The sequence below is a fragment of the Trifolium pratense genome, linkage group LG5, assembly GCF_020283565.1.
Source record: "Trifolium pratense cultivar HEN17-A07 linkage group LG5, ARS_RC_1.1, whole genome shotgun sequence".
In the NCBI taxonomy this organism is placed as follows: Eukaryota; Viridiplantae; Streptophyta; class Magnoliopsida; order Fabales; family Fabaceae; genus Trifolium; species Trifolium pratense.
The window spans coordinates 4,184,592-4,200,075 of NC_060063.1; the positions used below are offsets into that span (position 1 = coordinate 4,184,592).

At 30.7% G+C, this 15,484-nt stretch overlaps 1 protein-coding gene across 1 annotated transcript; it reads left to right on the forward strand.

Moving 5' to 3' along the window:
• Window positions 1–589: 589 nt before the first annotated feature.
• Window positions 590–3,688, forward strand: LOC123887372 (LEAF RUST 10 DISEASE-RESISTANCE LOCUS RECEPTOR-LIKE PROTEIN KINASE-like 1.2). The gene is made up of 2 exons (XM_045936695.1): window positions 590–1,856; window positions 2,702–3,688. The coding sequence occupies exons 1-2, from the start codon at window positions 1,469–1,471 to the stop codon at window positions 3,601–3,603; spliced, it is 1,290 nt and encodes a 429-aa protein (XP_045792651.1). The 5' UTR covers window positions 590–1,468; the 3' UTR covers window positions 3,604–3,688.
• The last annotated feature ends 11,796 nt before the right edge of the window (window positions 3,689–15,484 follow it).

Consider the following 15,484-nt stretch of genomic DNA (forward strand, 5'->3'; position numbering starts at 1 on the left):
ATATATATATATATATATATATATATATATATATATATATATATATATATATAATATAAGTAGCAGATGAGTAAAAATAAGACACGCGAGAATTATTAATCCTATTTATAATGTTGAGTTTGAGCACTAGAAGTAAAAAAAAAAACAAAAATTTAAAATAAACCGGGCCGGCCCGAAAGCCCGACAACCCGTACCGGGCCGGGCTCGGGCACTAATTTTGGTAGCCCGTTTTTTATCCGGGCTTTTTAGCCCGGCCCGACGAAGCCCGAAGCCCGACCGGGTCGGCCTGAAATTGGCCGGGCCGGCCGTTTTGACAGCTCTAGTTGAAATTTGTATAATATTTGATTTAAAGAAAAACATTAATGACATGTAATATGATATGTTCACGTGACCATTGCCACATCATCAATGAGTTTGCCACATAAGCAAAAATTTGACCAAATTGAGTTGGGGATCAAAAGTTCAAATTTTTCAAAATAGGGGATCAAAAAATTAACTTTTAAAATTTAAAATAGAGGATCAAAAATTCAAGTTTTTCAAAATAGGAACACCAAAAATGCATTAAAGCCTAATTTTTTATATTAATTTGCCAAATAATTTTTTGTGGACTTTTTGCTACTTCTTTCCGCGTTGTTTCTCTGACTACAACAACACTGCTTATTCTTCTTCCTCCATTCCTTCATTTCTTTCAGGCGATACTATATTATTATTTGTTTAGTCTCTTCTTTTTGCTGCAATTGTTTATTATTTTCTATTTTACACGCTTCTTTCACCATATCTTAATTTAAATGCTACCCTTTTGTTTATTTTGATTAATCCCCACACAAAATTATCTCTCAGTTTTTTTTATCCATTAAAGTTTTCATTTTTCATTGAAAACCACACAATTGTGTGATACTGTTTAAATTCTACATTTTTAGGTGACTTTGAGTTTAGGTTACTTACTTAGCTTAGATCAATTTTGTTTCTAATTCTGTTTGAAACTGTTTCTGTTATTGTCACAATTCTTAGATCAATTTTTGTTTCTAATTCTGTTTTATGGTTATTGAGGAATGACAAATTTTCTATGAATTTGGATTTGTAGTAAGGGAATTTTCTGTGTAATGATGGATTATAGACCCTTTAGGTTAAGATTTCTAAATATGTATATTTTAAGGTGATTAAATCTTAGGTTCACTTTGTCAAAAAAAATCTTAGATTCACTTTGTCAATACAAAAAAAAATAAAAATTAGGGGCACTTAACATAGATCATAAGTTGGATCACTCAGTGTTGTCAAATAGCGACTATAGCAGTATCGATGCTATAGCACGACAGTGTAGCGAAATTTTAGCAAACCGCTATTATTCGACAGTATACTATTTAGTACCGAGTATTGTCAGTTAACTGCTATAGCATATGACAGTGTAGCGAAATTTGAACAAACCGCTATTTTTCGCTATCTGCTATTGACAACACTGGTATTAGTGATGCCAAGTTTCTCTTTTTTATGTCAATGTTTTTCCCCTGATGGAACTAGAAAGAAAAACAACCCTTCACTAACAAGGGATTTTGAGGAGAATGGTAGCAATTTGGTGGCAATGAGTTCTAAGAAGAAAATCAGCAGCAATGATCAAAGTGTGTTTGTTGGCTCCAAGGTTACGAGCACATGTAATGAATCAGTTCCTGTGGATGTGATTTCTAAGTTACCAAATAGTCATGGTGGTCAATCAATGTTGATTGATTCCGAGGTGCAGAATAGCCGATGCAATATTAGTGAGAGTGAGATATTCAAGTATTCTGAACTTGAAGAAGCCACCAATAAATTTGACACTAGTAGAATACTTGGGAGTGGCGGCTACGGAACAGTTTACTCTGGTAAGAACTATCTCCTTCATTTCAATTTTTCAAAGTTTGTAGTTAGATTCTGTTTTATAGTGATATAGGCTTACATGTGTTTGGATAAACTGCTTAATGAACTTTCTTATCATATAGTTAAAGAGAGGGTCGGAATAAGTTTTGTGTAAGTTGTTCTTATAAGACATTTTTGGTAAAAAATAGAAAGAAAAATGATGAAAAGGTTAAGAGTAGTATATCATAATCTATTTATATAAGTTAGTTCATATTCTTACACAAGTAAGTGCCTATGTGATTAAATAAGTTTAATTAAGCTCTTCTAAACATACCTTTACTACTAGTGACTTCAATATTATTTTCATGCATGTAAGAATTTTAGAATTCATTTTGAGAAAAAAGGACATACATGTAGGCGTAAATTAGTTTTACACTGACTTCCAATGAGAATCCAATATTATGCGCTTACAAAATGGGCTTACATGGCAATATCATGATTTCTCATTTGATGTTAATGTAAAACTATGTTCCACTGAAAGTGCATCTTCATTAAACACACTTGTTTTTATATTGACTTGTAGTCTATCCTTTCAATGTGTCGAGAAGCTTCCCCTGCATTTTTTTTGGCAAATATCAGTATTCGAAGTTACTTCTTTTCTGGAATGTTGTTCAAGTCATGCGAGCTATGTTAGTTAATATGTTAACTCTAAACAAATTCATGCCTCCTTAGAATATTTGTTTGGTCTTAACCCTCCGATTGATTTCTAGCGAAGGGAGCCAAGAGGATTGTTCGAGCCTCATATGTAGAATATGAAAATGAGTGTTGGATAATGGATTATATATACTTACTCAATTTGTTAATATCATAGGAACACTTAAAGATGGGCGTCTTGTTGCAATAAAGCGCTTGCATGAAGACAAGTTCAAGATCTTACGGTTACATGATAAGAAGCTTGAAGAGGAGACACTAAGAAAGTTCATCAATGAAGTTTCAATGTTAACTCGCATGAGGCATGAAAATCTTGTCCAACTGTACGGCTGCACCTCTCCTCAAACTCGTGAACTACTTCTCGTGCAAGAATATGTTCCCAATGGAACCTTGGCTCGTCGTCTTCGTAAAGACATCTTGCCATGGCGAACTCGACTAAATGTTTCCGTACAAACTGCAAGTGCATTGACTTATCTTCATGCTTCCAATGTTATCCACCGTGATGTGAAAACGAGTAATGTTCTACTTGACAGAAGTTTGAATGCTAAAGTTGCAGACTTTGGATTGTCGCGCCTTGTCCCGCATGGTGCTACACACATCACAACCGATCCTGCGGGAACTCCCGGTTATATTGATCCGGAGTATTACGAACATTGTCATCTTTCGGATAAAAGTGATGTGTACAGCTTCGGAGTGATATTGGTCGAGTTGATTTCATCTTTGCCCGCATATAGCGAGGATGAAAAACAACCTTTTCTTTCGGATTTTGCTATGGATAAAATATTCAATGGAGAACTCGAAAAGCTTGTCGACCCGAATCTTGGACTTGAATCAGACAATTGGATAAGTGAAACAGTAAGTGCAGTGGCAGAGTTGGCATTTGGCTGTTTACAACCTCAAAGAAACATGAGACCTTCGATGAGTGAAGTGTTGAACACTCTTGAGAGCATAAAAAGTGGAAGTTCTCAAAAAGCTCTTAAATGGGGTTCAAATCATTGTTATAATGCTACCAAAGTTCATATTGTGTCACGTTTGCCTGATGATTATTTTGAGAAGAAATAGCATAAAAGTGAAATACTATCTGCTAATGTATACTGATTTCAACATTTATATTATACATATACTAATCATTTATGTATGTGTTCAATTCTTCCATGGCTCTATAACAATTCATATTGGTATAATCTTAAATAAAGAAGCAAAATATTTGGTGGTACTAGAATTCTACTTTCAATTCACTTGTAAAAAATATGTGGATATGCTACGTCATTGTAAAATATTTTTACACGAACGTCCAATAGGAATCAATTATTCCTCCACATCATATCATTGGAGCAGGGTGTAGTGGGGTGATTTGGCAGAATAAATTGTTGGTATTGAATGACAGTATAAAATGATTTTACATTGTCGGTCCATGTCCACTTTCTCTTCTTTTTTTTCTTTTTTTCATTTTTTCTTCTTTCATATTTCAATAAATTATATGATTGCTTAATAACTAGTTTAGCTGAGTTTTTTTTTTTTTTTTTTTATAAAAAAACTATGGTATCGTTGCACACAACTAGGGTAGGGTGACTAAACTCTCAAGTAACTTATATTTATTTAAGGGGTTCACCTCTAACAATATGTTTTTTTTTTTCAAATGCATTGGTCAAGAATCAAACTACGAACTAAATAGTCAAGTGTTCCAATCATCTACAACTTGTGTCGTACCGTGTTGGTTTTAGAATAGCTTATTGAATAAGTACTTATTTACAGTAATGGATATTAAAATAAATCTTACTTTTGCTTGACAATTGAACTACCACAAGCAAATCATCATGTTAGTTTATTTTTTTTCATGAGGAAATATAATAATCTTTCAAGAAGAAAAAAAGAAAAGGAAGTATATAGCTTCCGTGGGCCTTAGGCAGGTCACTCTTGTGGATCAGAGATGCTTGGACCCAACTCATCATGATTTCTCTTTCCACCCTTAAAATTTCTATTTTCAAGCAAAAAACTTCAAAAAAATATTTTCCAAATTTTTTCGGCGTATTTTGTACGAAAAGAGAAACTTAGAAATGGAGAGAGAAACCATCCAATTCATCACTGGTCTATGCACTATAACTTCTAAAGGAGGAAATTTCTCCACCCCAACATTATGAATAAAAATAACTTATTTTTAATAGAAAGGTATGATGACAAATATTTTCTATTCACAACAAAGGATAAATTATTTTTAAAGCTTGAATTAAGTTTTACTGGCTCTCAGTCACTAATTATAAGCACTTTTCAAAAATAGTCTTGTCCCTAAAATAAGCCTCTATACACATGATTAAGTGCATGTGTTTATATATATATATATATATATATATATATATATATATATATATATATATGATACCAAAAAGTAATGGATCGAATAATAATAGGTTGAGTGCATAATTAAAATATGAAAATGTGTAGAATTATAATAAGACGAAACTGCTACAGTGCGTCACAGCTGTGCTATAAAATAATATACGATTTGAAAAGTTAATATAAGAAAGAAGAAATTATAACAAAACATTTTTATTCAAATATAAGATGCTTACAAGATATTGGATCTCTAGAATTCTTCAGATTTCCTCTTCGAGAATTTTTCGATGATCCATAATGAAAACTAAACTTCCTTTTATAGAGAGAAAGGAAGAGCCTATACTGACAGCTGTCAGCTAAAACTAAATAATTACATGACAATTATTTTTAATACAAACAAACAACCTTTACAAAAAAGTCAAAAGTAATAATAATGATGACTGCCACGAATCTATCTTTTTGAAAAGTAAAGATTCCCAAATAATCTTGTCGGCCACCAATTTAATAATGCTGCTTGAACCAATAATTCTTTAATCCTGTAGATCTATAATCCCAAAGCAATCGTCTTCATTATCCCTGGTTAGGCTTTGAGACGAATCTCCCGAGTCTTCATCGTTGTTGATGTCTGACTCCGAAATTGCTACTTGTAATTTCTTTAAAAATTCTTTTTTGTTGGTTGAAGAAGATAAATCAGCCAAAAATTTTGATTTTTCAGCTAAGAATTCTTCTTCCTTTTCTGCGACCTCTTTGGATCCGAGGCACTTAGGATTTTTATTAAACCAATCTTGTAATACTTGTGATTTAATTAAATCGGGGTTAAACTTGTTCCACCATTTAATTCTTATGCTCCTAACGATCCAGAAGATATTGGAATTTGGAACTGATAATTCTTTTTTGAAAGTCCATGAAGTAATCCACGAAATTCCAAAAGTAGCATGAAAAGCTAATACCTTTAAATGATCTGGTACATTAATTCTTGAGCTAAATGATTCAAAAGCTATAGCTGCAAAATCTGGGTAAATATTGTTTTCTGGGCCCCATTCATGGAACCATTTAATAAACCATAATGGGAATTTAAGGGGGAAGTCTTTCTTAAACCAGATGAACCAAGAATGATCAAATGGCTGATAATATAACATATTGGACCAGGCGTCCATGTAATCATAATATGAGTAATTCTGGGGAGTAAAGCGTCTAGTGAAGCTCCTGGTATGAGAAGGATGAGCCTTCCAATCAGAAGGTGATAATATTTTTAAAATTTTAAATTTTGAAAAAATAATTTTATTTTTATCATTCTTATCAAAAATATGAGTTATATCAATGGACTCAGTATCCACTAAAATAAACTCATAAAATAATCTGGACTTTTCTGGGTGCGAGGGTAAGTAATGAAAACCTTGAGGGAAGAATTTGGAAGTAATTTGAAGTAATGATCCATTGGAATTAAATTCTGGCTCTAATAGAAAAAGAATCTTTTTGTAATCTTTTTCCATGAAAGGACAGGATAATGAATCTGGGGGAGTGTAGAAGGGTAATTTTTCTGGGTTTCTTGAAGGGGTATTTAATGAGGATGGAGTGTTTAAAGAAAAAGTTAATGGCAAAATTAATTTTGAATTTAATGATGGCCTAATACCTCTAGGTGATGAAGAGGGATAAAAGGCTGGTAAGGCCAAAGGGGTTAATGGGGTGAATTTATTTTGGGTTGATAATGAAGTAGAAGCCGATGAATTCTGTAATGCTTGTTTTGCTGTAATAACCTTTTTAGACTCCTCAAGAGGAGGGCCATAACTGTCTTTTTTACTCATTTTCCCTGTAAAAATTCTCTGGTAAGATAATCTGGTAATGAATTATTTTCTCCTTTAATATGTTCTATATCAAAATCAAAACATGATAATAAAGCTTGCCATCTGGCAAAAATATGTTTGGAAATTAGATTTTTAACATCCTTTTGTAAAACTTCTTTTGCAGCCTTACAATCAGATCTTAATAAAAACTTCTTTGAAAATAAATCATCTTGAAATTTAGTAATACATAAAACAATAGCTAAAACTTCTTTTTTAATAGTACTGTAATTTAGTTGTGCCGGATTCCAGGTTCCAGAATAATACCTAACCACTTGTTCTAAGGATGACTCAGGTAATTTTTGTTTTAATATTCCTCCAAATCCTAAATCAGAGGAATCAGTTTCTACTATAAGAAAGGCTTGGGGATCTGGGATTCCTAAGCAGGGTAATCTTTTAACTAGTTGCTTAATTTGTCTAATACTTTGACTCATGGTATCATCCCATGGGGGACGATTCTTCTTAAGTCTTTTGAACAAAGGTAAACAAATGATTCTAATGTTGGGAATAAAGTCAGCCACATAATTTACACATCCTAAAAATCTTTGTAATTGGGTTTTATCTTTTAATTCATCTGGGAATTTATCTCCAAATTCTATAGCTCTGCTAATGGGAGTAATGGTTCCTTGATATATGTTAAAGCCTAAAAATCTTACATTAACTTGGAATAATTTCATTTTTCTAGCTGATAAAACTAATCCATTGTTTTTAATGATTTCAAAGAATTTCTCTAAGTGGTCAAAATGTTCATTTAGAGATTTGGAAAATACTAATATGTCATCTAAATAGACAATAGAAAATTCTTGATAATCATTTAATATATCATTCATAATATGTTGGAATTCACTGGGAGCATTTTTTAATCCTAGGGGCATTACATTCCATTCATAATGACCGAAGGGGACTACAAAGACAGTCTTATATTTATCCTTTTCTTCTAATTGAATTTGATAATATCCTGACTTTAAATCAAATTTAGAAAATATAATTGAATTAGATAATCGTCCTATTAAATCCTTTTTATTAGGAATAGGATATCTAATCCATTGAAGCACTTTATTTAAGGGTTTATAATTAATAACAAGGTTGTCAGAACCGGACCGGTCATCGAACCGGCGAGCTCACCGGTTCAAGGTTCAATTGGTCGGACCGGGTTCAATCGGGGTCGAACCGTTTTTAATTAAATATATATTTTAATTAATATATAAATAAAAATATATGAATAATTGCTCAATATTTCATAATTTCACACATTAAAAAGATAAAATATCACAAGTCAAAATAAAATAAAATTTATAATTCAAACCAAATGAAGAATAGATGAAAAACAAAAATCTTTCCTATTCCTACGACGTCGTTGTTTTGTTTCATTTTTTTTTAAAAAAAAAAAAGTTAAAACGACGTCGTTTGGCCTATTTTTTTTTTAAAAAATAAAAAAACTGCAAAACCGCTTGAACCGCCCGGCCGGTTCACCGGTTCGACCCCGGTTCAAGCGGTTTTTTGCCGGTCGGTTTCATATCCGGTTTTTGCTCAAAACCGAACTGTTTTCATGACCGGTTCACGGTCCGATCGGTCCGACCGGCCGGTCCGGTCCGGTTTTGATAACCTTGATTAATAACTAATCTGGGAGCACCTCTCTCTAATTCTCCTGGATTATTAACATAAAATCCTGTACAACTCCACGGTGATTTACTTGGCCTAATTAATTTTTTATCTAAATAATCTTTAATTTCTTTTTTACAATACTCTAAATATTGTTGATTCATTTGAATTGGTCTTGCCTTCGTGGGTATAGACTTTTCATTAAAGTTAGGTTCATAAGGTAATGATACAATATGCTTCTTTCTATCCCAAAAGGCATTGGGATGTTCAGAACATATTTCCTTTTCAAAACGTTGTTGTAATAGAATAATTTTGTCTTTTATATTTTTTGATTCTAATTGGCTTTCTATCCTTTTATATTGAATTTCTTTATTTAGCATATTAATATGTTTTTTCTTTTGAGAAATTAAATTAATTATAGATGTAGAAAGATTTTGAACAGTATTTAAATCTTTAATTCTGGGTGTTTCGAAAAATCTAAATATAACTTCCCTTCCCAGGGCATTTGAAGTGATAGCCTCATGAGAAACTGTAAAAGGATATAATAATGAAAGAAAAGGTGTACCTAAGATAATATGTTGATGTATATTTTTTACTAATAAAAAATGAGTTTTATAACAAACATGATCTTTACAGATCTTAGCATCTGTTAATTTATACTGAACTTGTAATTTATGGCCTCCTGCACCACTTAATCCTTGCAAAGTTTTCTCATAAAATTTTGTAGGTATTAATCCTTCTTGGATACAGTTCATGTCTGCACCAGAATCTATTAACGCTACTAGATCAAATCGCTGATCTTTAACAAGCAAAGTAATTGGACAAAGCCATTTATGTGTAATCATTCTATTTAGAGTGGCAATATAGGGGGGATCATCTATATCTTGCCTAATATTCGAAGTTCCAACTTCATTATTTATAATTTGTTTTCCTTTTAATTCTAAGTATTTAACTTCTAGCTCTAAATCTTTTACCTTTAATAAATCTATTTCTTGTTTCATGAGCGAGATTTCGTTTTGTAAATCTTTAATAGTTATTGGGGGAGTAATAATAGGTTTAAATCTATTCATGATTTCTTTAAACTCTATTTTTTGAACTGTATTTTTGTTCTTTTCTTCTCAATCGATCATGTTTTTAATTTGTAACATGAATTCTTCCTTTTGTGAAGATTCAGGCATATCTTTCAATATACTTATTAAGGTAGTAGCCTGATCACTAGTAATTACATTTATACCTTTAATACACTTATCGCAAGTACATAATTCAGCTCCTAAACAACAGTCTTCTTCAGAACTAATTTCTGATTCGGAACTAGTTAATATTTGATTAATGTCATCTTCTTCATAAGAAGATTCTTCAGAACTAATGGATGAAGTATCATTTAACATAATATCTTTTAATACATTAATAAGATTCTCTTTTAACTGATCACTGATGTCTAATTTATGAATTTCGTTAATTTTTTGCTTAACCCGACAAGTTTTTGCATAATGACCAAAACGTCCACACTTAAAACATTTAATATCAGATTTATCACGTTTAAATGTTTTCTTCTTTCCTTTAGATTTTTTATAAGATTTATCTTCAGAGGGTTCTGTATTTTTCTTGTAATGATTTCTTCGTTTTTTATAAGGCTTATAATTACTAGAGGTTTTCGTGTAATTTTTTCTACTCTTTTTACTAGGGGCTCTAATGGGCTCTATTCCAAATTGTTCACAGAAGGAACCTAATTCTCTTTTACTTTGAGTTACCTCAGATTTAATTTTATTTTGTATTTTAAAATCTGTACAAATTCCTATTCCAGTTTCTATAATTTGGCTGGATATTTGTCCAAAAGTTAATATAGAGTAAGGAATTACTCCATTACTCTTAGCTTTAATAGCCATCCTAACCTTCTCTGCTAATAATCTAGGTAATCCTGCTATAAATCGTTCTTTCCAATAATCAGCACCACCATCAGGTCTATTACATAATTTTGATAAAAACATATCTTTATACCGACGATAATCACTCATTGTAGGACAATAAAGGTTTGCTAATTGATCTGCAGCTCTATCCTGTATTTGAGTTGGATCTCCTACAAAGTGTTTGGTAATTGTATATAATAAAGTATTTACAGCATCTTCATCTCCTATGATGCCTGTTGATGGATCTAATTTTTTAGCTTCTAAGATAGCAAGTTTTTCTCCAGGACTAATTATATTATCCCACCATCCTTTTAATTGTCCAGTAAAACCAGTAATTATTAATATAGCAGCTTTTTTATCTGAATTTTCTCCTATTGATTTAAAAGCTATAGCTGCCATGGTCATTTCTTGAATGGTATTTAATATATTTTGTTCACTATGTCCATCTATATTCCATTCTATAATTGAATTACCGCTGTAAGAGCTGGCAACCATGTCTCTAGCTTCTTCAAATTGAAGATCTGGAAAACTAGGTCTAGGATAATAGTTTCTAGTTCTTCCTTGATAACCCATGTGTTTTCTAATTCTATTAATCTCAGAGTTATCCTCACTCTTTTCTAATATATTTACTTGAGCTTTTGCTTTCCCATTAATGGATAAATCAGATAATTTTTTCATAAGGTTATCCACTATTTCATCTTTGCTAGGCCCTAATTTAACTTCGCTTAAATCCTTCTCAGGGACATTAATCAATTTGTATATAGGTCTTTGCGGATCTAAAGGAAAATCCTTGTAAGACTCTATTTTATTATTTGTATGTGGAGTATGAGACATCTGAGTCTCTACTCTATCTAACTGATCTGCTATGGTGCTTAATATGGTATTTGAAAAATTCAGCTGAGACTGAACTTTTCCTATATCAGCATTTTCTGGTGATTTAAAGGGATAAGCTTCTAAGGGTACATTATGACTTTCTATTTTAATGGCTTCTAATGGAGGATGAACAGATTCAACAGTTTTATTGGTTAATGTTGTCCATTTTTTAGCAGTTTTTGTAGTAACATTCAAATAATTTGTTTGTACGAAAGGATTAATTATTTTTTGTTCTATACAATATTCTTCAAACCAAGTGAAAAAATAAACATTAATCCTTTTATTTCTAATATACTCATAAAATCTGTTAAGATAATAAGTAGTTTGTATTTTCTCAAATGTATTAAAGTACCAGTCTCTTTTTTCTTTATTATAATCTGCTTCAAAATCTTCTCTAATCCAAGCTTTATCTATTTCAAACTCTTCTTCTAATTCTATAACATTAAGAATTTGTGAGGCAGTAGGAGACATAGGAGGAGAATCATTTCTTCCCTCAGTCTCATAGATAGGTTGGGGAATATTAGGAGTAAAATCAACTCCTGCTAAATTAATATTAATGGTAGAATCTATAGATCTTCTAGAGCTTGTACTAGCTCTACTACTAATAGGTTCCTCAATCCTTATGGATTGACTTCTATTCATTCTGATCCTAATGCTACCATCATTTTCTAATATAAACTGTCTAGGTTGTCTAGACTCTAATTTTGGGGGAGGCATTATATCTTGTAATATCCATTCTTCTGGTAACTTTTGTCTTAAGTCAGAAGCCTTTAATCTTTTTGGTGTAGTAATATTTGATCGTCTTAAATTAGCTTCAACAATAATAGTTTCGTTCTTCGGCGAACTTCTAATTGCTTTAAAATTGTAGTTTCGTTCTATGACATACATCTATATTGGCAACTCCTTGATTAAATAAGTCATTCATACATTGAATATTAATTACTAATGATGTAGGTGTGAAACTATCTATTAAATTCATAGAGTAATTAGGATAACAATTAAAATAAATTGGTCCATCATTTAAATTTGATTCAAGGATAGCTATTATAGATTCAGGAAATGTTTTAATTCTGCTATCTCTTAATACCAGTAATATTGGAGTATTTAATCCTAATTTATGTAGAGGTTTTACCGCTACTTGAATTAATCCTAAATGAATATAACGAAAGCCTTGTTTTACATGTTCTTCTATTAATTTTTCATTTAATAAATTAATAGTTTCCCTTTGATGGGTTATAGATTTTGAAGATTTTATAGTTTGAGTAATACTATGTGTTCTAAAGTTATCAAACATACTTGATTTATAAATCTCTTTGTAACTGATTTCGGGTAATTTCCAATTCTGTAATTTGTTTTCAATTTCAGCTATTTCTAATTCATGGTTTTGATATCTATCTTGGTCACTTCTAACCTCTAACTCTTGGGGTGATAATCCAGACGTAACTATAGCACGATCTCTCCTAGAAGATCCTAGTTCACTTAAAGTTCTAAGTATTCTAGACATACTTCTTGTTTTCTTTATTTTTAGTTTCTTTTCTTAACGGGAACACCAACGAACTCAAAAGGTTGCAGGAACACCACCTAACTCCTCTCCTGGGATTTTAACGGGCTTACCAACACAACTATCCGGGCTTACCAACGCTAGGAAATAGAAAAGACAAATAAGAAAATAAGGAGTAAATCTAAGTTTACGAAAAACTTTAAAATAAACTTTAATCTCTAAGAGACCTCTTTCGAGGCTCTGATACCAAAAATAGATTTATTAAAGGTAAAAGATTTAGAGCTAGAAGTTAAATATACTTATTAAAGGTATATATATATATATATATTTTTTTTTATTTTTTTTTCTTTCCAAAATATGTTCCTTAATTACTAATGCTACTTTTTTTTAGAAGATAAAAAGTTAAATTTATACATATTAATGTATAAATGGTATTTTTAGTTCACATGCATATAACTTATTCTCATTAATTATTAAATAAATATTCCTAAATTATCAAGAGGTAGAGCAACCAAAAGCCAATTCTTTTTTTTTTGTTTTCACCACCAGTTTAGCGTCAATCACCACTGAACCGACTAACGATTGGTAACAAAAAACCCACTTGGGTTGGTGCATTGGTATCGGCTTGGGACCTGTGAGTGTGCTCCTCTTGAGGTCTGAGGTTCGATTCTCTCTGGCGCCAATTTGGGTGGACTAATTTAGCTTTTTCAAAAAAAAATAAATCGATTGGTAACAAAACCCAATTCTTTTTCTAATACAAAACCTTTTTTTTTTTCTTTTTCTCATTAATTCTTTTTTTTTTTTCTTAACCGATGGCCTAAGGGCATGTTTTCATAACTGATGTCCTAGGAATACTAATTAGAATAATATTTTTGAAAAAACTTAAAAGAAAAACAGGAACATGGTAATTTTCTTTTTAAAATTCATGGTGTTGAATATTGATAGACTTTCTTAATTAATTTTTTTTTTTTTTTGGACAAATCTTAATTAATTTTCTTATCCAATGGAACTTATTATATCCTTATATTGTGGTCCCTAAATGCAATTAAGGTGTCAAATTTGTCAAGAAGACAAATTGTATTTCACAATCAACTCATATTTCATATGCACTGACCGACTAAGTTTATAAACAAATTTTCACAAAAAAAATATTTAAAATTCATAATTAATGGTCTTCTTAATTTTTTTTGTCAGATAATATAGTGACTAGAAATTTCACCTTTAAGGTGGATAAGTGGAGTGTTTGAGGTTTGAACTCCAACTCCTACATATGAAATGCGATGTTCCTTAACAACTGAGTTAAGCTAAAGAACAATGAATCAATGATCTTCTATAATTTAATCAGGACAATTAAGTTTCTCAATATAATTAATGATAAAAAGTTTAAAAAAATGATAACTCAACTAGATATGGCATATATATTTTAAAACAACCAAAGTTAGGTTCACACTTTCTAATTCTACCTCTCTTCCCAAGTTTTCACATATGAGTTTGTTTGATCTGCTAAAAAATAAAAATAATGGACTGGACATGACAACTCTAGTTGTACTATGATTGATCGTAAAACTGTTTCAAGAACTGGACAAACTGGGAGGCAATGGACATGACAAAAACAGAATTTTTTGTCCCTCACTAAACCACATCACAACTTTTTGTCCGCAGTACAAGTTGTCTAAAATACCAAAATACCATTTTATTAATCAAATATCGTATAAGACAAAAAAAATGTTCAATATCCCAAAAGTCTGTTCTGTGTTGTTCTGTCATGTGTTGTGTTGTTCTGTCTTGTACTGTTCTATCAAGTATTTACTCTTTAACAAATCAAACAAACTCATATTGTTTTCATTTTCTTCCTCGTTTCTTAGCATAGTTAGGTTCACACTTCACAAAAGTTGACAATAATGTATGGTGAGTTGTCTCAAAACAACTAATATTATTGCCTTTTATCTTTTAGGTCGGCCAATATATGTTAAGAGAGAGAATTGTGCTCTATTTATTTTTATTATTATAATTAATAATTAATAGTGTAGTTTCACATGAAAATAAAGGGTTTAATTGATCTGCAAAATATAAATACCGGACAGCTCAGTATAAGGCAGTATAAAACAAAACAGTATAGAATATAAATGTTTAAGATATTGAACGAATTTTGTCATAATAATGTTTGTGGACAAAATATTATTTTGATATTTTAGATAATTTATGCAGAGGAGAAAAAATTGTCTCTTAATTCAGTGATGGACAAGAATCTCTGTTTTTGTCCAATCTCTTGACTCTCGATTTATCCGCTCCCAAAAATAATTTGAAAATCAAATACAGCACAACTGAAATTTCATTATAAATCACAAGTATCTTTGTTTTTATTCAGTTCTCTTGTATGAATTATGAATCAATTTTCATTGTCTTGCATGTGAAATTTATTTTACATTAACAATGCATGCACATTATATTCATAATTTAAACCGTATATTTTAATATTATATTGAAATGAAAAGATTTTACTTATCTATATTTTTTCGTATTCCAATTTATTTGTAATCGAAATAACTTTATGTTTGAAATTAACTTTTTAATAATTATTTTTATAAACTTTGTATTTATGAAGCTAATACTTTTCAAATATATTTATTTGATGGCTATACTTCTCAAATATTTATATTATTATGCTTATGATGATATATACTAATGATCTCAATCTCAATTATTTAAAAATCATTCACATATGTATTGCAATTAATAATTAATTCAGAAGAGAAGACTGTGAATTTTATTGACTGACTTTGATATAACATATTCAAAAAATGCTCTAGGAATATAACCAAATAAATAATTTGACTCTAATGATAACTAATTTAAATTTGAGTTTAAAAAAATAGAAATTTAAT